Raw genomic sequence first — 20,938 nt, 5'->3', positions numbered from 1 at the left:
TTGCAAAAATTTTCTCCCATTCTGTAGGTTGCCTGTTCACACTAATGTCTTCTTTTGAGAAGTGTCTGTTCATAACCTTCACCCACTTTTTGATGGGGTTTTTTTTTTTTTTTTTGTAAAGTTGTTTAAGTTCCTTGTATTTTGCCATTCTTACAATAACAACGACTTAAATCTGAACTTGAATCCTTGTTCTTAATCTTGAATAACTCTGGTTGGTCCAGTTAATTTCTGTGACTATTCCTTGTCCTCTAGGTGATGATTGCTCTGTTTTCAGTCACGACCTTCCCAGTTATATTAAAGATAATTTTGAGTCCGCAAGAGTCACAGAGGCAAACTGGGAGACCATTCAAGGTGGAGTCATAGGAAGTGGCTGTGGGCAGCTGGCCCCCTACGCCCATGGAGACTCACTGTACTTTAATGGCTGTCAGATCAGGCAAGCAGCTACCAAGCCTCTGGATCTCACTCGAGCAAGGTACCCAAACCTCCATATTGTAGTCCAGACATAGAATTAGTTAGTGAAAACCTATCATTTGAATTTGGGACAAGGAAGCATATATGTTTCACAACTCAGAATTATGCTTTGCTTAACTTTATTAGAGAATTGCTTTGTATTTCTTCACCCACAGTGGCTAAGTGGTGGTAATGTAGCCATAAGCCCAGAGAAATGGCCAAATATTTTTTTTAAAATGGTTAGGGATAAACTACATAGATAATTTAATGTTGAGCACAGGCAAATATATAAATGTGTATGTGAAGTAAATTTGTAGCAATGCAAACATATGCCTATATTTAGCACACGTAAGTACAATAAATAGAAATGGAGGAGGGGTGGATGGATAAGATCTTTAAAAATGCATGTGCTATAGTTGCTGAGGGTTAATGCAGAGTAGAGTGGGCAGAGACATTGCAAATGGACTAGGGAAGTGACTGACAAAGACATAAGGAGGACTGAATTTCCTTCCCAGGTTTGGCTTCCTTATCCAGAGTAAACACAGCTTTTTGTCTATATAATTCAAGAAAAGATTCCAAGGCTTAAAAAAGGTTGCTAGATATTATTGTAGAGTATTTCTTGAATGCTGAAAAGTGTTCAGTAGCTATGAGAATATGTGTTTGATTAATGGGAAGATAGTTTACTTAAAACCTTTCACTTTGGAAAATATAGTATTAGTGTTGTATTTTCACAGGCAGAAAGGCAGGTTTGGGGGCCCTTAATATGATAAACAATTAAAATAAAATTCCTGTATGGCAACCATGATATGATAAAAGTTGCATCTACCATCTTCCTTTTTTTTTTTTTTTCTGCCTACCAAAAAGATATACTTAATCTAGAGATAACCTGGTGTTTTCTGTGACACTGCCATATATAGCTGCAACTAGGTGCATAGTTAGCAATGGCACACTATGTTTTAAATCAGTTTATGCATTTATACGTTTTTAAGTCTAGCTCTTTATTCCACCACCTACTTTAAATTAGGTACTCTGTTAATCATGAGGAATCTTATGAGGATTTATTTCCCATGCCTAAAGGCTCTATCTAGGGCAAGGATGACAAAAGCAAAATGTCATGTTGAACAGAATAGCAGACATGGTTCAGAACCTGCACATCCTAACTCAGTTTTCCCTCAGCTCTGATCTCCAGACAGTCTTTCCTAAAATAGTCATAATAATTTATCCCCATCCAGATGTGTTCAGCTTGGAGTTATCTGTAAAAAGAATGCAGCATAAATATTGTGGTTGTATTCCATGTCCTCAGCTGTCTGTTTGGTCCACATTACCTTTCAGAGAATAGAAGATGTTTTCAATGAAATACTCTAACAAGATTTCCAACATCATGAAAAGAGGGCACATCTTTGAAAGTCAAAAATACTTTCTTCGTATAGAAAATCAGCCTTCTGAGGTCTTCACATGTATAATATAGAAGACAATATAAATAAATTTTGTTACTAACAGTGATGTAGTCATAAGACTGGCTGCTTCACAGATGTGAGGGTGATCTGGCTGCGACATCTGTCGCTCCATTGATCACCAGGGTTGATTCAGCTGATCTGGCTAGCTAGGCGGGTGTCCCCTTCCTCCCTCACCACTGCATGTGCATCCCTCCCAAAGCTGCATGCTGGGTGAAGAGGATGACCATTCCCAATAGAGGAGGACCAGTCTTTAGTCAAAGGTATACAAGTAACTGTGCTCCCTTGCTAGAACCTCCAAACAAGCTCTCAAGACTGGCTGCTTCTGGTTCTACTATATTATGAACTTGGAAATTATGGACTTTAGAAACAAGAAAAGACTAAGGAAGTATAACTCCTTTAATACTTCCTGAATTTAAAGATGATTTCCCAGCCGGGCACAGTGGTTTACGCCTGTAATCCCGGCACTTTGGGAGGCCAAGGTGGGTGGATCGCCTGAGGTCAGGAGTTCGAGACCAGCCTGGCCAACATGTTGAAACCCCGTCTCTACTAAAAATACAAAAATTAGCCAGGCGTGGTGGTGTGCACCTGTTATCCCAGCTACTAGGGAGGCTAAGGCAAGAGACTCACTTGAACCCAGGAGGCAGAGGTTGCAGTGAGTCAAGATCATACCACTACACTCTAGCCTGGGTGACAGAGCAAGACTCCATCTCAAAAAATAAATAAATAAAAATGAAGATGATTTCCCTGTGTTTTTCAGCAAAATCATGTTTGTCTTGCAAATTGGGAGCACGTCGCAGACGGACAGCTGCAACAGTGACCTGAGTGGCCCCCACACTGTGGACAAGGCGGTGCTGCTGCAGTACAGCGTCAACAACGGGATCACCTGGCACGTCATCGCCCAGCACCAGCCAAAGGACTTCACACAAGCTCAGAGAGTGTCTTACAATGTCCCCCTGTAAGTGGCTCAAATGGAAAGGCATGGTCTCATGCACAATCCCTTTGTGAATCCCTGGGAATCACAATGCCACAAAACTAGGTGGTGGCAGAACCAAGACTAACCCAGATCTCCAAAGTGGTGTTACTATTTTTGATTAGGACAAGAAAGGCACAAATTAAAATAAGGAATAGGGACAAGAGGGAATAGACAATAATAACTAAATGCAAGGGCAGTTTTTGCCTATTTCCCTTGCTTTAACCAGTTTTTCTAGTCTTAGAAAACATTTATTTTCTGTTGGCATGCTAGTTTGAAATTTTACTGAGGTTAAGTAGTCATGTCAGTTTTGCTTTGCATTGTAAGCCCAGCTTCTAGCACAGTGTCTGTCACACAGAAAGCACTCCATGCTTTGACTAAATATCTTCGGATATGAATGGAACAAGTGAAAGGAGGGAGAGAGATGGAAAAGTTTTACAAGTCCTTGAGTAGCCAATAAAATTTGATGCTGCTCAGAATACTATGGCTTAAGCAAATCTGAATTCCATGTGCAACATTTTGTTGATTTAGATTAGCCTATTATAATATTTGACATCTAGAAGTCAAATACCAAAAAGTTCTGCTTCCTAATGTATAATCTCTTTGTCCCTCTGTCTGTGACCCAGGGAGGCACGGATGAAAGGAGTCTTACTGCGCTGGTGGCAACCACGCCACAACGGAACAGGTCATGATCAGTGGGCTTTGGACCATGTGGAGGTCGTCCTGTGAGTATCTGATACATGGCATCCCATGTCCATTTCAGGAAGGTCTGAAATTCCTTTGATGTGGCATGCTCCTTAATTCAGTAAGAACCATTTTTGATGAGAAGCCCCCACAGGAGCACTTTGGCTTACACTCTTTTGCAACTGCAAGCTATAGCTTAAGTCATCGGTGCAATAGCAAAGCCCCGAATGAATGTACCTTAGAAAACCTCCATAAGCACAACATTTATTTAAGGATTGACAATATGGGTTAAATTGGATAAAACAAAGTCTCCAGGTAAATGGGAAACCATGTCTTAAGGCAGATCTGGGTTGCCTTATAAAATGAAATGACATCCTTGAAGAGGAAGGATCTGTAGTGGGCAGTGTCTGAAGTGTTACTAACTAATGTGCCCAATTACAGACATTCTCCATTTAATGATGTGGGGGTTGCAACTAGAACAAAGAATTTGTGATTTCAGATTCCTCCTGACCAATCCCAGCACCTAACAAGTTAAAGGTGTTTTTCCCTCTTTATATAATAAAGCTGTCACCACTCTACCTGGCTGGGTTGACTGTTCCCTCACAGAGAGATGACTTGCTTTTTCTCTAACGATCTAGTTCCTGTAGAACTGGAATGCTTATGTCTCGACGGGTTCGGACTGATGGCTCCAAGTGGTTGGCAAGGAGAGGCGAATCTTCTCGGTAGATAGGTTCAAATGTTCATTCTGTTTACCAAATCCAAAATGAAATCAGTCCCTTGGCTGATTTCAGTCATTTTGCAAGCAAATTTAAGTGATTAATTGGTAGGAAAACTACCAGATTTGTTTTCGTTCAGTCATAGCCATGAGCTGAATTTTTCAGTCTTGAGCTAGCCCTCGTCTTAGTTTTCACTGAGGCACCTGCTTGCATGGCATCCATATCAACCCCCAAATCCAAGAGCAACCTGGTCCCCACACTAGCCTCCTGTGCGCGCTGCTGCTTTTGGACAACTTGCTGGGCTCTGCCTCCACAAGAAAAAGTTGAAGTTTAAAGTAACAGTCCAGACTCATTTGAATCTAAATATGAGGCTGATGTTTTACTTAGATACTGATTTCCTCAGACTACATTATTCCAGCAGAATAAAATAGCCTGGGCCCTCAAATCCAAGAGCAACCTGGTCCCCACACTAGCCTCCTGTGCGCGCTGCTGCTTTTGGACAACTTGCTGGGCTCTGCCTCCACAAGACAAAGTTGAAGTTTAAAGTAACAGTCCAGACTCATTTGAATCTAAATATGAGGCTGATGTTTTACTTAGATACTGATTTCCTCAGACTACATTATTCCAGCAGAATAAAATAGCCTGGGCCCTGAAATGAATCTATGTACAGTAAGGCCATAGAGAGATGTCTACATAGACCAAAATTCAACCCTAGAACCATTTTGCCCTGGCTATTTGCCTTTCAGGACAGCACTTCTCAATCTCTTTGAACGTCAAAATCACTTGGGAAGCTTTTGAAAACATCAACAAATGTCCCAATGCCCAGGCCCATCCCTTTGGATGAGGCTTTAAATTGATCTGCAGTGGGAACTGGACATCATTCTTGTTTTAAAAGCAGCTCAAGTGATTCTAATAAACTGGTAGAGAATAAAATTAGAGTCAATAACCACTTCTTATCTTTCAAGTGGCTTGCCAATACAATTTGCATTAATGGGGCTCCCTGTGCCTGACAAAGCATTACCAACTCCTATGGAAACTTCAAAACCTGACAGTCCTCAAAAGACAGCAGGATACTAATCCTGCCCTTGAGTAAACACAATAATTTTTAACGTATCACACATTTGAGTAGATATTTTCATGCTGCCCAATCAATCAACTGCACTCATCTGTTTTGGATTTCAGAGACATATCATCACTAGTAATTTCCTCACTTGTACTAAGATTAAAAAGCAGGGGCGAGGGGTTCAGAGGTGCCAATATACCAGCCAGTGTAAAAGCAACCCCTTCACATATTGGAAACAGAACTCTATTCCTTGCTCCCTATCAACCTGCTGCCTCAGAGGTTCTCAGAGCACCGGCAGGAAGCCTCAGCACACAGCACCCAAGGAATCTCCCAGGTCACCTGGTGTTGGAATTAATGCTTATAAGCAACTACCAGCATCAAGCTCCGTATTTTAAACACTTTGAAGAATTTGTCATCTACCAGGCTCATATCCTTATAAGTCTGTTCTTATCCTGCATTATTATCTCAAACTCTCAGAGCACTAAAACATTTTGAATGAGACAAGAGCATTGTTACATTTGCATGGTGTTGTATGCTTTGAATTTTATTCCAAGTCTTCTTTCAGGAATAACTTAAAAATTATAACTTTATATATACCACACATGCTTTTATGTATATATAATTTCAAAAGCAAAAGCAGTCTCTTTAATGACATTTCAAAAATTTGTTAAAGGAATTCCTTTATTTTCCTTCTTTTTGAAGAAAAGAAATATCTCACAAAGCTGAGTTCAATAAATGAGTTGTTTCAAAAAATATATAAGATGTTATATTTCCAGAACTACGTTTTTGATGTTTTGCTCTGATCTTATAGTTTAACATTTCTATATCACTCTACCCTTTCAAAGCACTTCTTTTCAAAAGAGCCACAAACCGTATTAAGGCATTCATTCATTAATATGCAATTAGTAGCTCTACAAAATAATTACTTCAATTCATTCATTCATGTGATGAGCTCAAAATAAACAAGTTCCAGATAATTCAAAAAATTAAATATAATAGTTTTCCAGAGTATCTTTCAATCACATGAGGCACAAAGAAGCTAGAGCCAAAGTTCATGTCATGATCACAAATATTCCTAATTATAACTTTGCTCCAAAGGATGTATATTTAGAAATAGGTGGAATACTTCCATAAACCCCTATTAACTGAAAGCATTCTCTTAATTAACTGCACTTTTGTATCAGAACACTTGATTATTTGAACTAGCAATGTTAACTCCTCAAGCATGGCGGGGAGAGGAGCAGACTGAGGCTTGTATCTTAAGAGATACAAACCCTACCTAACTGTATGTTACAAACAGGGCTACTGATATGTTTTTGCAACTAATGGTTGGGGCATACATTTCACTTAGGAATTTTTAGAAATGTACTTCTTTTTTTAAGAGAAGGTTGGCTTTAATCTAACTTTATTACCATAGTTTCGCTTTTGTGCATGTGCACCAAGGACACATGCTAAAAACCCCTAGAAAGAAAAATTATGGTCATGCATGGTATCTTATATTGAGTTTAACCTCACTACTGCCCATATTAACCAGAAAAACACAAGTTTAATGAGAACAAATTTAGCACTTTCGACAATATTTCAGGATTTAAGAGTGTATCCTAAATGAACAAGATTTATAATATCTTTTTAATTAATGGTTTAATTCTAAAATACTACATGTGGAAGGATTTGAGTTTCATAAATATGGACATACAGAATGACAAGCCCCACACCAAAAAGATGAAAACCTTCCTTTTAGCATTTAACAAGCAGTCTCTTATGCTTGTTTGAGAGTGTAATCTTCCCACTCTCATATTTTCCAATAAAATCTGCACATGAAAAGCATTTCACGATGATTAGCCCCTGCTAATCTGCTGTATAATAGATGAACCGAATTGACAGATATTTTTCCAGCCTCACTAGCTTACAAAAAGTCCTCATTCCATAAAGTCTGAATGATGTGGCATAACACGATCACTGACAATCAAGTGTCAGAAAAATAATTTCTCTGAATTCATTAGCTAGCATAGAATATTTATTTTTCAGTATATGTTTATGAATACATTGGGCAGATCCCTCACAAGATCCATGCTGGTGAGGTTCTTCTTAGGATAAAAGAGAATTTGTTGTCTTAACCATTTTTGTTGGGCACTCATACTTCTATCCTAAGAATCTCCCTCACCCAACTCGCATTTCATTCACACATCACATTTCCTGCGTACGTGTCTAAGTCACACCTGTCATGTGTATAATGAAGTGGGTCAATTTTTGCATGTGTACCTTGAAAGCAGACTGCTCAGTAAAAAGTTAGCCTTCGTGAATGAATTGACTAAAAAGTGAATTATTACCACATTTACGGAGAACTGCAAACCTTATGTTGCTAACTATAGTCTTAAAAGCACTTATCAGATTTTAAAATGAGTTACATCGTGACCATCCCCTCATGCTATTCATTATCAAGATACTGTCACATTTTTGGCACAAATGATTTATGGAGATGAGCATATTACATTTGTTGCAAAGCATATTTGTCCTTTATTAAATTTGATTGTGTTATCTGACATAGAAGACTTCTGTATTTTTTAAATCCCATTCCTTAATATATTCAGGAATTAGTATTTCCTACAATGTAAAATAATTAAAAATCAGATAATAAAATTAGTAGTTATTAAGCTATTAATATTTATAATTTATATGCAACATTTATGCCAAATGTAGTACTACAGCTACCTGTATCTTAACATACGGTTATGAGCAAATATTGCATGTTGCATTACATAGAAAAGTATATGTATATATTGGGTATAGAAGAATAAGAAATAACTTCTTTAATTTTTATTTTCAAAAGAGATGAAAAATCCTATATTGCGTCTAAACCTGATCAGACTTTTATGACTAATCACAGTGCTGCATGCATTGAAAGGCATTTTTTAACTTGTGTTATATTTCATTATTTGCTGTCATTGGTTTTCCACTAGAGTAAGGTAAGTCCTCCTTACTAAATCTGGGGAACTGTTTACTAATAAATAGTTTCATCAGTGTCACCAAACTTAACTGAGAAGTTTTGTAAAACACCTTTGCAACTAAAAAAAAAAAAAAAAAAAACTATGAAAACAGTAATAAATGATACTGGTACATACTGCAACATTTGAAACTTACATCCATGTAAATTCAGAGCCAGTCAAATTGAGACAAGTCCCTATTATATACAATATTGGGCACAACAGCATAGACCAGAGTGCTAGTCAGCATTTTGTCATTGGGCAACAGATTTGACTTAGATTCTCCTCTGTGCTTGACACTGTATTGGGTGCCCTTGAAGTGCTCACAGTTGACAAATTTGTTATGAGGGACAGGGGAAAATAGAAATGTGTGCAAAAGATTTAGGGACTCTGATTACATGTAATGTCTTTTGAAAGACCTACTATGTTGAAGATGCATGAGGGTCCCTTGACTTACCAATTCTCCTCTAAGTTAATAACTGAATTGGCAGACGGAGTAGATGTGTTCATAATACCTACGAGTTCTAGATCTTGTCCTTAGGTAAGACTGGCCACTTTTAATATATACTTATATTTGTCCTCTGAGATACTTTAAAACTTAAGAAGGCAAAATGGTTATAATTTATTGAACATCTATACATAGTGCTAGAAGTTTTCATTTCATCCTTACAGCTCCTGAGGTGCACATTATTTGATATTATTCTCATCCCCATTTAGCGGAGAAAAGAAATATGAAATCTTCAGTATGTGTGAGATACTTGTGCCTGCACTTATTTGTGTGTAGCCTTCCTGAAAATGCATGGCCTTTAAGTCAAATGTGTGGCATCCTCTATGCAGGCAAGTTTCAGTGATAGTTTGAATGGCAGCTTCCCATCTAACACTCACCAATATTTCTAAGATATGTTGAACAGTCCACTGGATTCTTATGTCTGCATTCATATAAATCATTATTCTACCACATGTTTTGATAAATTACTGACAAGTAGAAATGACTATATTTCTATGAGCTCAAGTTAATATCAATTCTCTATCTCCTCCATTTCCTTTAGAATCTATTAAAAAATCAATTGAATTGTTTTCATAATAATAAATGAGCTAAGATTGTGTGTCTCCTTTGAAGAGTTACAGTTCAAAAGAGCACAGAGTCACTACTTACTCAAAGATCTTGCAATGGCCATATTTCCTATGCAGAAACAAGGAAACATTTTATAATTCTATATGCCATCTAAGTCCCTAAACTCCCTTGGCAATAATGGAAATTTACATTATCATTTCCAAGAAGCCTTTGTTGTTCATTCTCCCTTCTTTCAATGACTTACTCATAATGGGAGAATTTTAAAATGGACCTAGTTCTATCCACAACCAAAGCAAATTGATATGTCAAGTGATGTGCTTTGGCATAGCTGATGTGCTTTGGGATGAACATTACCTCTTTTTATTGAACTGAAAATAAAAATTACTTTCTCTGGTAATTGCAGTGAATAAATAAATCTTTAAAAGTTCATTGCACTTATTATTTCAGTTATAAGGTTATCTATAGCTGTACATCTAAATGTATCAAAAACAAAAAATAGGCTCACAGATATACTGCACACCAAAAAATGAGTAAATATAAGATAAACTTGTTAAAAATTCCCCTAATGCCCAATGCTGTCAGACATTTTAGAAGATACAATAACTGTGTAGGAACCATGTCAATTTATTAAGTGGTCTTAGAGGCAGACAGCATTTTAGTATAGCTCGCCATAGTGCTTGATTTTGAAAGTCTCATAAACTGGAAATATCCACTTCATTAGATTCCAACCTAGCTGACTCAAAAGATTTTTATATTTCACATACCAAATTACCAGCTAGTTTCCAGGATGCTTTGATAGTGTTTTTTTTTTTTTTTGAGACCGAGTCTCGCCGTGTTGCCCCAGGCTGGAGTGCAGTGGCGTGATCTCGGCTCACTGCAACCTCTTCCTCCCAGGTTGAAGCAATTCTCCTGCCTCAGCCTCCCAAGTATGTGGGACTACAGAGGCGTGCCACAACACCCAGCTAATTTTTTGTATTTTAAGTAGAGATGGGGTTTCACTGTGTTAGCTGGATGGTCTTCTTCTCCTGACCTCGTGATCCACCTGCCTCAGCCTCCGCCTCCCAAAGTGCTGGGATTACAGGCATGAGTCACCGCACCAGGCCGCCATTTTTCATGTGACTATATAAACACTAGGCATCTATAGCAAGTCCATTACTATATGTATATCAACATTCTCAGGGATCAAAAGATATGATACTGATGCATAAACTTACTCAAAATTAAAGAGCACCCAGGCCAGGCACAGTGGCCATGCTGGTAATCCCAGCACTTAGGGAGGCCGAGGCAACAGAATCACTTGAGGCCAGGAATTTGAGACCAGCCTGGCCAACAGAGCAAGACCGTATCTCTACCAAAAAAATAAAAAATATATTTAAAATCTTAAGAAAAATTGTTATTTAAAAAAGAACATCCAGTGACTCAAATTGTCCCCTAAATTGGTTGTAAGCTTCCACCTCGGAGTAGTTTTTAGGGCACTAAAGATCTGCAGCCTGCGACTATTTATTTTCTCACCTACAAAGATAGAGACTTTGAATCAGCTCCATAATAAGTAAATAATTATATGGAGACGTTGCTTTAAAGCTGTTAAGTAAGCACATCAAGTTTTGTTAAAACTAAATGTTATTTTGTTCCCATATATTAAGGTAACTTTCATGTCAATCTAGGTTGCATTGAGATAACAAAATATCTTGAGTGTTCTAACTTTTTTTGATGTAAAATATTTTAACTATTTTAAATTCTCTTTGAGTACCTTATACCTTTAAACGTGTTTTAACAGAATAATTTTCATTGCTTTAACTTTGCAATTATTCCTTATAGTTAAAGAGTAATGATTTACCACAGGAATCCAATCAGTAAGTCACCATAAGTTCAACAAACATGCCTTGACCACACACGCATGGGTCAGGCAGGAGGCTCAGTGCTATTGGTGTGGGGGTGGGGGGAGTTGGGGAACTGGCCCCCATACCAACAAAAGTTTAGTTGTGGGGAGCCAAGATATGAACACAAACTCCTTCAAAGCAGGATATGAGCACTCTGACAGTTCAAAGTAGAAAAAAAAAGTTCACTTATGGAGGGAGTAAACAATAAAGAAAATGTAATACTTGAACACGTAGAATCTAGGAAGTGATGTTGACAGCTGGCCAATGAGGCGGGTAGAAAGGACTCAAGGCATTTGAGTAGAGCGGTTTGTATAGGAATGTAGAAAAAGCAAGGGCAGAATAAGATTAAGCACGAAGAGGACTTGAAATGTCTGTTTAAGTTGGCTTAGCTGTTGCTCCATAGATAAGAGGATTCTGCATGGTTTTGGGCAAAGTGAAGCCAGTGTTTGAGGAAAAGTTTACTGAGTCTGGTGTGCAAAATCAATTGCATGTATGTGTAGGAAGGTATATATGCACATGTATACAATTATGCATTCAGTTATACTTTCTTAGTATTTCAGGGGTTTCCTTTCAGTGGATTTTTTTTTTTTCATAAAAGGAAAAAACTTAAGGAGGCTAGTTCAGGGGGGCACTATAATAGCTCAGGAAAAGAACTATAAGGTGACCGAGGATGCTGGCTGTAAGACAGCAAGTGCCAGTCCCAAGATTTTGTGAATAAAGGAGCAACAGGATAATTTTTCTTGACACTTGATTAGTTCAGTACATTAATTCCTTGGGTTTTTTTTTTTTTTTTTTTTGTAACTCAATTTTACACAGGCAGCAGTTAGTACTTATAGCAGCTAATAAATGGATAAATTTGTGTCATTGAACTGACACTAAAACTGATCAACTTAGTTGATACATGTAATATTGTCACATGGAAGGGATAGGAGGGGGAGGATAGTAAATCTGCCTAAAGACAAAACTTGATTTTTTAAAATATTTTTCTCTACAATGTCTTCAGGATATATTCTTTGTTTCCATTTTATTGTTTCTAGCATTTTTATATTATTGAAATCTAGGAGGGGATGTTATTAGTACCTTTTTTATTTTATAAAATATGTATCAATTTGACATCTATCAGTATTTTAGCACCGATGCTATTGCTTTTTGATTATACATATTTGATGAAATTCAATTTATGTCTTTTCTTTTGAGATGTTTTATTATAAATTTTCTTTTCTAATGATCAAACTATAAAATTATCTTGTTTTAAAGTTTATATTTTACAAGTGCTAGTATAATATACCTAAGTATAATATCTATTATACTAGGTAAAACATCATTTTACACCTTACCAGCATATTGATGATTGATAATGCAGATTATACTGCTCAGGACCAAATTACCCTTTCCCTCTCTCTTACCCTAACTCAATTTCATGTCATATCGATCTTTATGTTGGAATCACATCACATGACATTATGTGTATTTTATGTTTTCATGGAATTAGGGAGAAAAGGCTTTGGGACCATGAGGAAACTCAGTGAATTTGGAAAATACTGATAGGCTCACTCTCATAAACCACATATTGATGCCACATATGGACATACTATCACTCAGGTCAGAGTGTGAGAATATGATCCTTTCAGTGATGTTATAGCTCACAATCCTTTTTAAAGGACCATGCCAAAACATTAATAGCTATCACTACTAGTATTGTACAGTTTCCTACAGGATCCTGAAATCCATCTTCAGCATTTTTATCAGCTTCACACACAGCATGTATGTATAAATGTGTGTATGTACATATGTGGGGGGATATATACATACATATTTACAATTATACATTTAGTTACACTTTCTTAGTATTTTATGACCTCTTCTCAATGGAGTGTCTCTTTCCTGAGGCCGTGTTTATAAAATATAACCCAGATGCTTATGGTTTGAGGAAGACAAGAGAATCCAACATTCTGAGAAAAACTGACCTCCTTATTTTGTTCCATGAGACTGCATGAACTAGGAGGTCAAGCTGATCCAGCTAACAGTCTGTTTCTTTTTTGTTGTTGTTTTTTAAGCTTTAAATGAGAATGTTTGCTAAAGGAACCAAATTATTTTTCCTCCTTGTTAAAGATATATTTAAATAAGGCAATGGGTATAGTGTACACTTCTCAAATGAAATGTACCCAAGTAAGGATTTTCAGGAAGCATTCAAGAATAAAATAAAATTCAAAACAGTTTCAGTTTGCTATAAATCAAGAGAATTTGGCATATTTTCTGGTTCAGAGCTCACTCATGAAAAGACAGGGATTTCTTCAAGGCCACAGGCAGTGAGCATAGGTCCCAGCCTTCAGTTCCTCTGACCCTGGTTGGTCATGTGAGCTTGACCTATTAACCCTGAACATTTTCAAATAAATATCAGAGTAACTTAGGATCTAGAAGAGATTGCACGTTCAATGATGGGACTTACATGCTCTTTCTCCTTTCCCTCCCTGCCTCTATCCTGTTTGATTTTAACAGCACTCGCAAACAAAATTACATGATGAATTTTTCACGACAACATGGGCTCAGGCACTTCTACAACAGAAGACGAAGGTCACTTAGGCGATACCCATGAAGAATCAAAAAGTTTATTTTTTTCTTCCAACATGTGATGTGTTGCTCTCCATTCTTTTACATCTCGCACTGCATCTGATATCAGGAAAAATCCGTGAAGGACTTGGTGATTACCTGAAAGCCCTTCTCAAGACCGAGTGTACACCACTTTCCCACACTGTGAACTAATGACAAGTGACTTATTTGCTCATAAGTAAATGTCTTCATGTTGATGTGTCCGTGAAAGTTGTGATCTGTCATAGTATCGGTTACAGTGGCAGTATTGACAATAAGAAACACTTTAACAGAAAAACGAAGTTTAACCACAAAAAAATTAAGAGATTTTATGTTTAAAACGGCATTTAGCACAGTATTTAACATTCTTGGTCACAAAGCTATTTAAGTGGACTGTATTTCAGCTATGTCTCATGTTTTATATGATTAAATTATCATTGTTTGTCCTTTATGTATTCTATTCTACAATATAACACATTGAAACTGTATTTACTTGTTATGTTGTAATATTTTGCTGCTGAATTTGGGGCTACTTATATTCTGCAGAAAATTAAGTAAAATGCCTATTCAAGAAGATAGTAGTAAAGATATTGTATCTCCTTTAATATACTCCTTAAAGATGTATGTTGGTTTAGCGTTGTTTTGTGGATAAGAAAAATGCTTGACCCTGAAATATTTTCTACTTTAAATTGTGGACGAAGACCCTATCTCCCACAAATAAGTTCCCATTTCCTTGCCTAAAGATTTTTTTTAAGTGTTCTGTGGCTGATTTACTAACAGTAACTGCCATTTTGTGTCTGTGATAACAGAGTGATTTGTAAAACAGTGGTTGTTTTTTCGTTGTGTTTTCTTCGTGGATTGTTTTCTCTGCGGGTCATATTCATGCCTTCTGATGAAGTTGTACCAACACCAGCAACATTATAATGGCCCTGTAGCTCTGAACGCTATTTGTGTAACTGAAAGGTTGCACTCTAGGGAGAACCAAGCTAAAAGCCCATGCTTAAATAAAAATTATGTCCAAAAGCCATTGAAGTTCATTGGTCTTCATTCATTTTTAATTAAATTTTATGTAAGATCTGTAAGCCTGGTCAGTTTGGAAATTATGATGTCAAATATTTGCACCAGTTTTTTGTTTCATCATTGATAATAGCAATTATGAAGCCACACTTTCAATTTAGCCATTTTTCTCTTATTCCCCTTTTTCTGCTGTAATTACACTAAGAAAAGTCAATAGATAATTCCAATAGTGACTTCACTCCTGAGAATTTTGTTACTGCTAACACTTGTCTGATCATAAGCACTCATGTGTTCATTGAGTAAATATTTATTGAGTGTTTGCTATGGTCCAGGCACTGTGCTAAGTGTTGAGGATAAAATGGTGATTGAAACATTTTCCCTTCTTGATTTTAACATCTACAAAATAAAAAGTATGTTAATATCATTGATTTTTTTTTTTTTTTACTTTCAAGAGGAGGAAAAAATAAGAAAAAAATGTTAAAACTAGAGTTTTCAGCAATGGCAAACGTTCTCAATACTTTTGACCCCTCTAATGCTGAGCCTAAATACTCCTACAGTGAATGAATTAATATTTTCAAGAACAAATACACCCACTGGAGAACAGCACCTTTTAAAACACTTAAATGTGAAAGAAATAACTGATTTCAGAAGATTCTTCCTACCATGGCCCACTTCAGTCATTTTATGTATGCAATCCTTCATCAAATATCTATTAAGGGATACCATGTGCCAAGCACAGGCAAGGGCACTAGAGATGGATTAGTGAACAAAAGGAGACACCATCGCTGCACTAAGGAAAGTCACAGTTAGTAGAGGAGGAAGGTCTTTACTAATAATCACACAAATAAACGGATAACTGGGTAAATACCTCATTAAGCACTAAATATTCTTTTGATAATCATCTATTAAACATCTACTATACTAATGTACATTATTTGGGAATGAAACATGGTTCTCTTTCGCAATGTATAGTCTAGACCGAAACTCAGAAATACCAACTAATACATACAACACTAAGAAGGTGCTGCCATAGACATGTATTTTGGGTCTAATGGGCACATGTAAACATCCAGACTGGGCAACATAATGAGACCCTGTCTGTACAAAAAAAAAAAAAAAACTGAAAATTAGCTGGGCGTGGTGGCATGCACTGTAGTCCTAGGTACTCAGGAGGCTGAGGTGGGAGGATCTGGCATCAACCAAGCCCAGAAGGTAGAGGATGCAGTAAGCTGTGATCACACCACTGCACTCCAGCCTGGGCGAGACAGCAAGATCTTGTCCCAAAGAAAAGTAAGAAATAAAAAATTTGCAAGCGATATCACACATAGTGGTGAAAACCTGGATGCTTTCTTTCTAAATTGAAGAACAAAACAAGGTATTTCCTTTTACCACTTCTATTCAACATTGTACTAAAGAGTCTAGCCAGAGCAATAAAGTTAGAAGAAGAAAAGGCATCGAGATTCAAAAGTAACATGTCAAACTCTTTTTTGGAAAACAATATGATTATGTGCATAGAAAAACCCACAGAATCTATGAAAAACTACTAGAACTAATAATTGGGCTTTCTAAGATTACAGGATACAGAATCAATATACAAAGATCAATTGTTCTTCATTGTTGATGGGAATGTAAATTAGTAAAGTCATTACGAAAAATGGTATAAAAGTTCCTCAAAAAACTAAAAATAGTACTATCATATGACCAAGAATACCACTTCTAGGTATATATCGAAAGGAACTAAAAGCAGTATGTCAAAGGGATATCTGTACTCCCATGTTCATTGTAGCACTATTCACTCAATAGCCAAGAGATGGAATCAACCTAAGTGTCCATCAGTGGATGAATGGATAAAGAAAACGTGGGCCTGGGCTTGGTGGCTCATGCCTGTAATCCCAGTACTTTGGAGGCCTAGGCGGGCAGATCACTTGAGGCCAAGAGTTTGAGACCAACCTGGTCAACATAGTGAAACCTTGTCTCTACTAAAACTACAAAAATTTGCCAGGCATGATGGCGTGGGCCTGTGATCCCACCTACTCATGAGGCTGAGGTGCAAGAATCACTTGAATGCAGGAGGTGGAGGTTGCCTTGAACCAAGATGGCACCACTACACTCCAGCCTAAGTGACAGAGCTAGCCTCTGTTCCCTGTCTCCCGCCCCCCCAAAAAAAGAAAATGTGGTATGTATACACAATTGAACACCATTTGACCTTAAAAACGAAGGATTCCTGCCACTTGTGACAGCTTTTGGATGAATCTAGAGAACATTATGCTAAGTGAAATAAGCCAGGCACAGAAAGACAAACATTGCATGATCTCACTTATATGTGAAACCTAATAAAGCTGAACTCCTACAAGTCGAAAGTAGATCAATGGTTACCAAAGGCTGGGGCTGGGTATGGGATGGGGAGGGAGGGAATGCAGAGTTGTTGATCAAAGGATACAAAATTTCAAATAGACAAGAAGAGTAAGTTTTGAGACCTGTTACACAGCAAAGTGACTATAGTCAAAAATAATTTATTGTATATTTCAAAACAATTAACAGTAAATTTCCAATGTCTTACTATGAAAAATGATAGTTGAGGTGTAGGATATGTTAATTAGCTTGATTTAATCCTGCCACATTGTATACATATATCAAAACACTGTACCCCATAAATGTGTACAACTATGATTTGTCAAAAGATCAATTGCAACTTTGTGCAATGGCAATATCATAGCAGGCGGGATTTATCCAAAGCACAATTATTGCTCGTTGAAAAGATCATTGTATTTCTATATACTAGCAATGAACAAATGTTTTTTAAAACTCTTCTTAAACATTTATTAATTTATATTAAGTGTGAGCCAAAGTAATAGCACAAGTGATTAATAATTAAAATGACAAACCAGGAATGGTGGCTCACACCTATATCGTAGCACTTTAGGAGGCTGAGACAGGAGGATAGCTTGAACCCAAGAGTTTGAGACCAACCTGGGAAACATAGCAAAATCCCATCTTTACTAAAACTACAAAAAATTAGCCAGGCATGGTGACAGCACACGCCTGTAGTCCCAGCTACTCAGGAGGCTGACATGGGAGAATCACCTGAGCCTGGGAAGCGAGGCTGCAGTAAGCAGAGATTGTGCCACTGCATTCCAGCCTGGGTGATGAGAGTGAGACCCTCCCTTAAAAAAAAAAAAAAAGTTTTAAAAATTCGTGATAGTGGTCACCTCAGGTAGGGGAATAAGATCAGAGAGGTGTATGCAGAAGATCTCAGCTCTATTAAAATGTTTTATTCCTTTTTTAAAAAGTCAGAATAAAATAGAATAATGTTAAGGTTTAAATGAATTGTGTACATACAAAATTGTTTATTGTATTGTTCTCTATTCTTACATGAAGATCTAAATACGGCAAAAAAATAAGGAGACTGTATCAAGCCGATTCAGTGGAAAGACATTCTAAAAATAAAAGTACGTGCAAAAACGCAAAGTCAGGAACTAGCTTGGCTCCTCAGGGGAGATGCGGAGCATTGCATTGGAGGGGCTTACAAGAAGCAGCCTAAAAAGATGGGATGAGGCTGGTGTTACAGGAGTGAGAGATGGGGAGTAATTTCTCATACTAACAAAATTCAGCTTTAATCAGGAGTCATTCACTGGGAAGTTATTGGAGGGTTTTAAGCAGACGACTTTTGGTCAACTCACGCTGGCCAAGGTGTAGAGAATGGCTGGAGGGAGTGAAGAAGAGAAGCTGGGCGACTAGAATTTATAGGTAGTCCTGAGATAACAGTTAAAGGAATATTTTTAAATTGTCTGACAAGAATTTTACTAAGGATTCATACTTCTCCAGAGTAACTACAAACTGCTTACCTACAAAATATAGTAATAAAGACAAAAAGTAACTATGCATGTATGTATTGTTCAGAAAAAAAAAAAAATCAGCTGTTATTAAGAGAATTCCAGTTCAGAGGTGAGCGGGTTTTTCACGATTACTGTTTCTTCCATGTAGTCTTTGGGTGTTTATTATAAATAAATGGGTACAGTTGGGTTTTGTTTTTTTTTTAATAATCCACCATGGCTGTAAACTGATGCTGCCTTTATAGACATGGGAGACCATGCAATGACAATGGGAGTGTCTGCCACTCTCCAGTGGCCCTACTACCATATTCCAGCGCCTGGATCTCCCGTCCCAGAATTCATGCCAGTGCAGCCGAGAAGAAGATAATGTCTGGAAAATATAACTTTTTATGGAGAGAGTACTGGTAGAATAATATATGGAGATATATAAGTGAATAATAAAAAGGCACAGAAATGTGTGTAAGAAATATTGCCTCATAAACCTACAAACAGTAAACTAACTCATATCAAAGTTTTTACAATACCCCCTTAATGTTACTGACCATAGAAAGCAGACATAATGAGACAAGTCAGACATTTTTTTTAACACCTCTACAATCACCTTAACAGAAACTAAACAGCTCCCTTAAAGCCCAAAGAAGAAACTCAGTCACTATTAATTCTAACACAATTCCTTTCATATCGACACTTCAAGTTGGTTCTTTACTCTGCCTCTGAATTTCCTAACTATAACAAAATACTTATTTTTCTAACACCTTCTATGTGTGGAGCTTGATAAAATACCAGAGAAGGAAAGCTGTCTTTTGGCCTCTCTACCTAAGACACACCCTGATATGGTTTGGCTGTGCCCCTACCCAAATCTCATCTTGAATTGTAACTCCCACAGTTCCCATGTGTTGTGGGAGGACCCAGTGGGAGGCAACTGAATCATGGAGGCGGGTCTTTCCCATGCTATTCTTGTGACAGTGAATATGTCTCTTGAGATTTGATGTAAAAGGGGATCCTGCGCAAGCTCTCTTCTCTTGTCTGCCATCATGTGAGACTGCCTTTCACCTTCCACCATGATTGTGAGGGTCCCCAGCCACATGGAACTGTAAGTCCAATAAATCACTTTCTTTTCTAAATTGCCCAGTCTCAGGTATATCTTTATCAGCAGCATAAAAATGGGCTAATACACACCTTCATGCAGCCAGAACTCTGTTCAAATTCCCACACCATGAAAACCAGCTTTCATCCCCAGTCCTACATATTAACTAACTCTCATAATGGAAAGAGAAAAGGTAGGCATTTACTTACAGTGGTAGGCATTTACACATCTCACAAAAATTGTTAATATAATGATTACATAATAATATAACTGCAATTTTTCCCTGAGGAATTTATATTTTAGCAAGTAGTGTTAAACTTCCAGAACTGTTTCAAGATCCAAAAGAATGAGTTTTTAATGGAGAAACTTTGGGTATTTAGGTAATTGAGGTGGGTATTTAGGTAACTGAGGTGGATATTTAGGTAACTGAGGTGGGTATTTAGGTAATTGAGGTGGGTATTTTAGCAAAATAGCTTTGTCAATCGCCATGGCAACTGAAGTCTTCCATTTGGATGGATCAGACACTGAGTTGCTGGTCCAGTGACACAGGTTCCAGGGCCCACCTTCCTGTAAGACTTTGACCTACAGGTTAGTCCACTAGATCTCTTTCAAACTCAGTGCACACACACACTCAGCATTTGATAATTTAAATACCTCCTATGGCACATCTGCCCTGCCCTGCTCATGCTGGCCTGGTAGGCGAGCCTCTAAAACCAGGAAAATAGACCTGATTCTCAGCTGAAAGAGATACTGAGGAGCTGCCTAAGCCAGAGATAATGTGTTAGTTACACCTATTCCTTGGGTAACACTCTCATCCCAAGTCATTATTACCTCCCATGCTGCTTGGGATTGGGGCAGATTCAGGTTTTGGTGGGCTATTAACTTACATAATTTGGTAGAATCTCTGTAAGGGAAAAAAAAAAAAACCTCAATATGAGAAATACAAAATTAGGTAACAAAAGTGAATATTTAAAATGAGAAAAGAAATTGCAACATGTTACAAATTTATAAATATTGAAAAATTGACAAATTTCATAAATACTATCTGGAACTGCCAGACTTCATCAAGAAAAAATGGTCCAGTAACCAAGATGTCTGGTAGGCTGAGGTGGGCAAATCACTTGAGGTCAGGA

At 37.3% G+C, this 20,938-nt stretch overlaps 1 protein-coding gene across 1 annotated transcript in view; it reads left to right on the top strand.

The window, feature by feature from the left end:
* The window catches only part of RELN (reelin), a 536,970-nt gene extending 522,075 nt beyond the window's left edge, over positions 1–14,895 (top strand). The window contains exons 57-61 of the mRNA XM_011927764.1: positions 253–472; positions 2,665–2,862; positions 3,504–3,602; positions 8,301–8,306; positions 13,779–14,895. Coding sequence (XP_011783154.1) covers positions 253–472; positions 2,665–2,862; positions 3,504–3,602; positions 8,301–8,306; positions 13,779–13,875 — 620 coding nt within the window. The 3' untranslated portion in view covers positions 13,876–14,895. The remainder of the gene's footprint in view (positions 1–252; positions 473–2,664; positions 2,863–3,503; positions 3,603–8,300; positions 8,307–13,778) is intronic.
* The last annotated feature ends 6,043 nt before the right edge of the window (positions 14,896–20,938 follow it).

Source organism: Colobus angolensis, unplaced genomic scaffold (assembly GCF_000951035.1).
Source record: "Colobus angolensis palliatus isolate OR3802 unplaced genomic scaffold, Cang.pa_1.0 Scaffold74, whole genome shotgun sequence".
NCBI classification, from domain to species: Eukaryota; Metazoa; Chordata; class Mammalia; order Primates; family Cercopithecidae; genus Colobus; species Colobus angolensis.
Note: the sequence above shows the minus strand (reverse complement) of the source record. Positions and strands in the feature narration are given on the sequence as shown.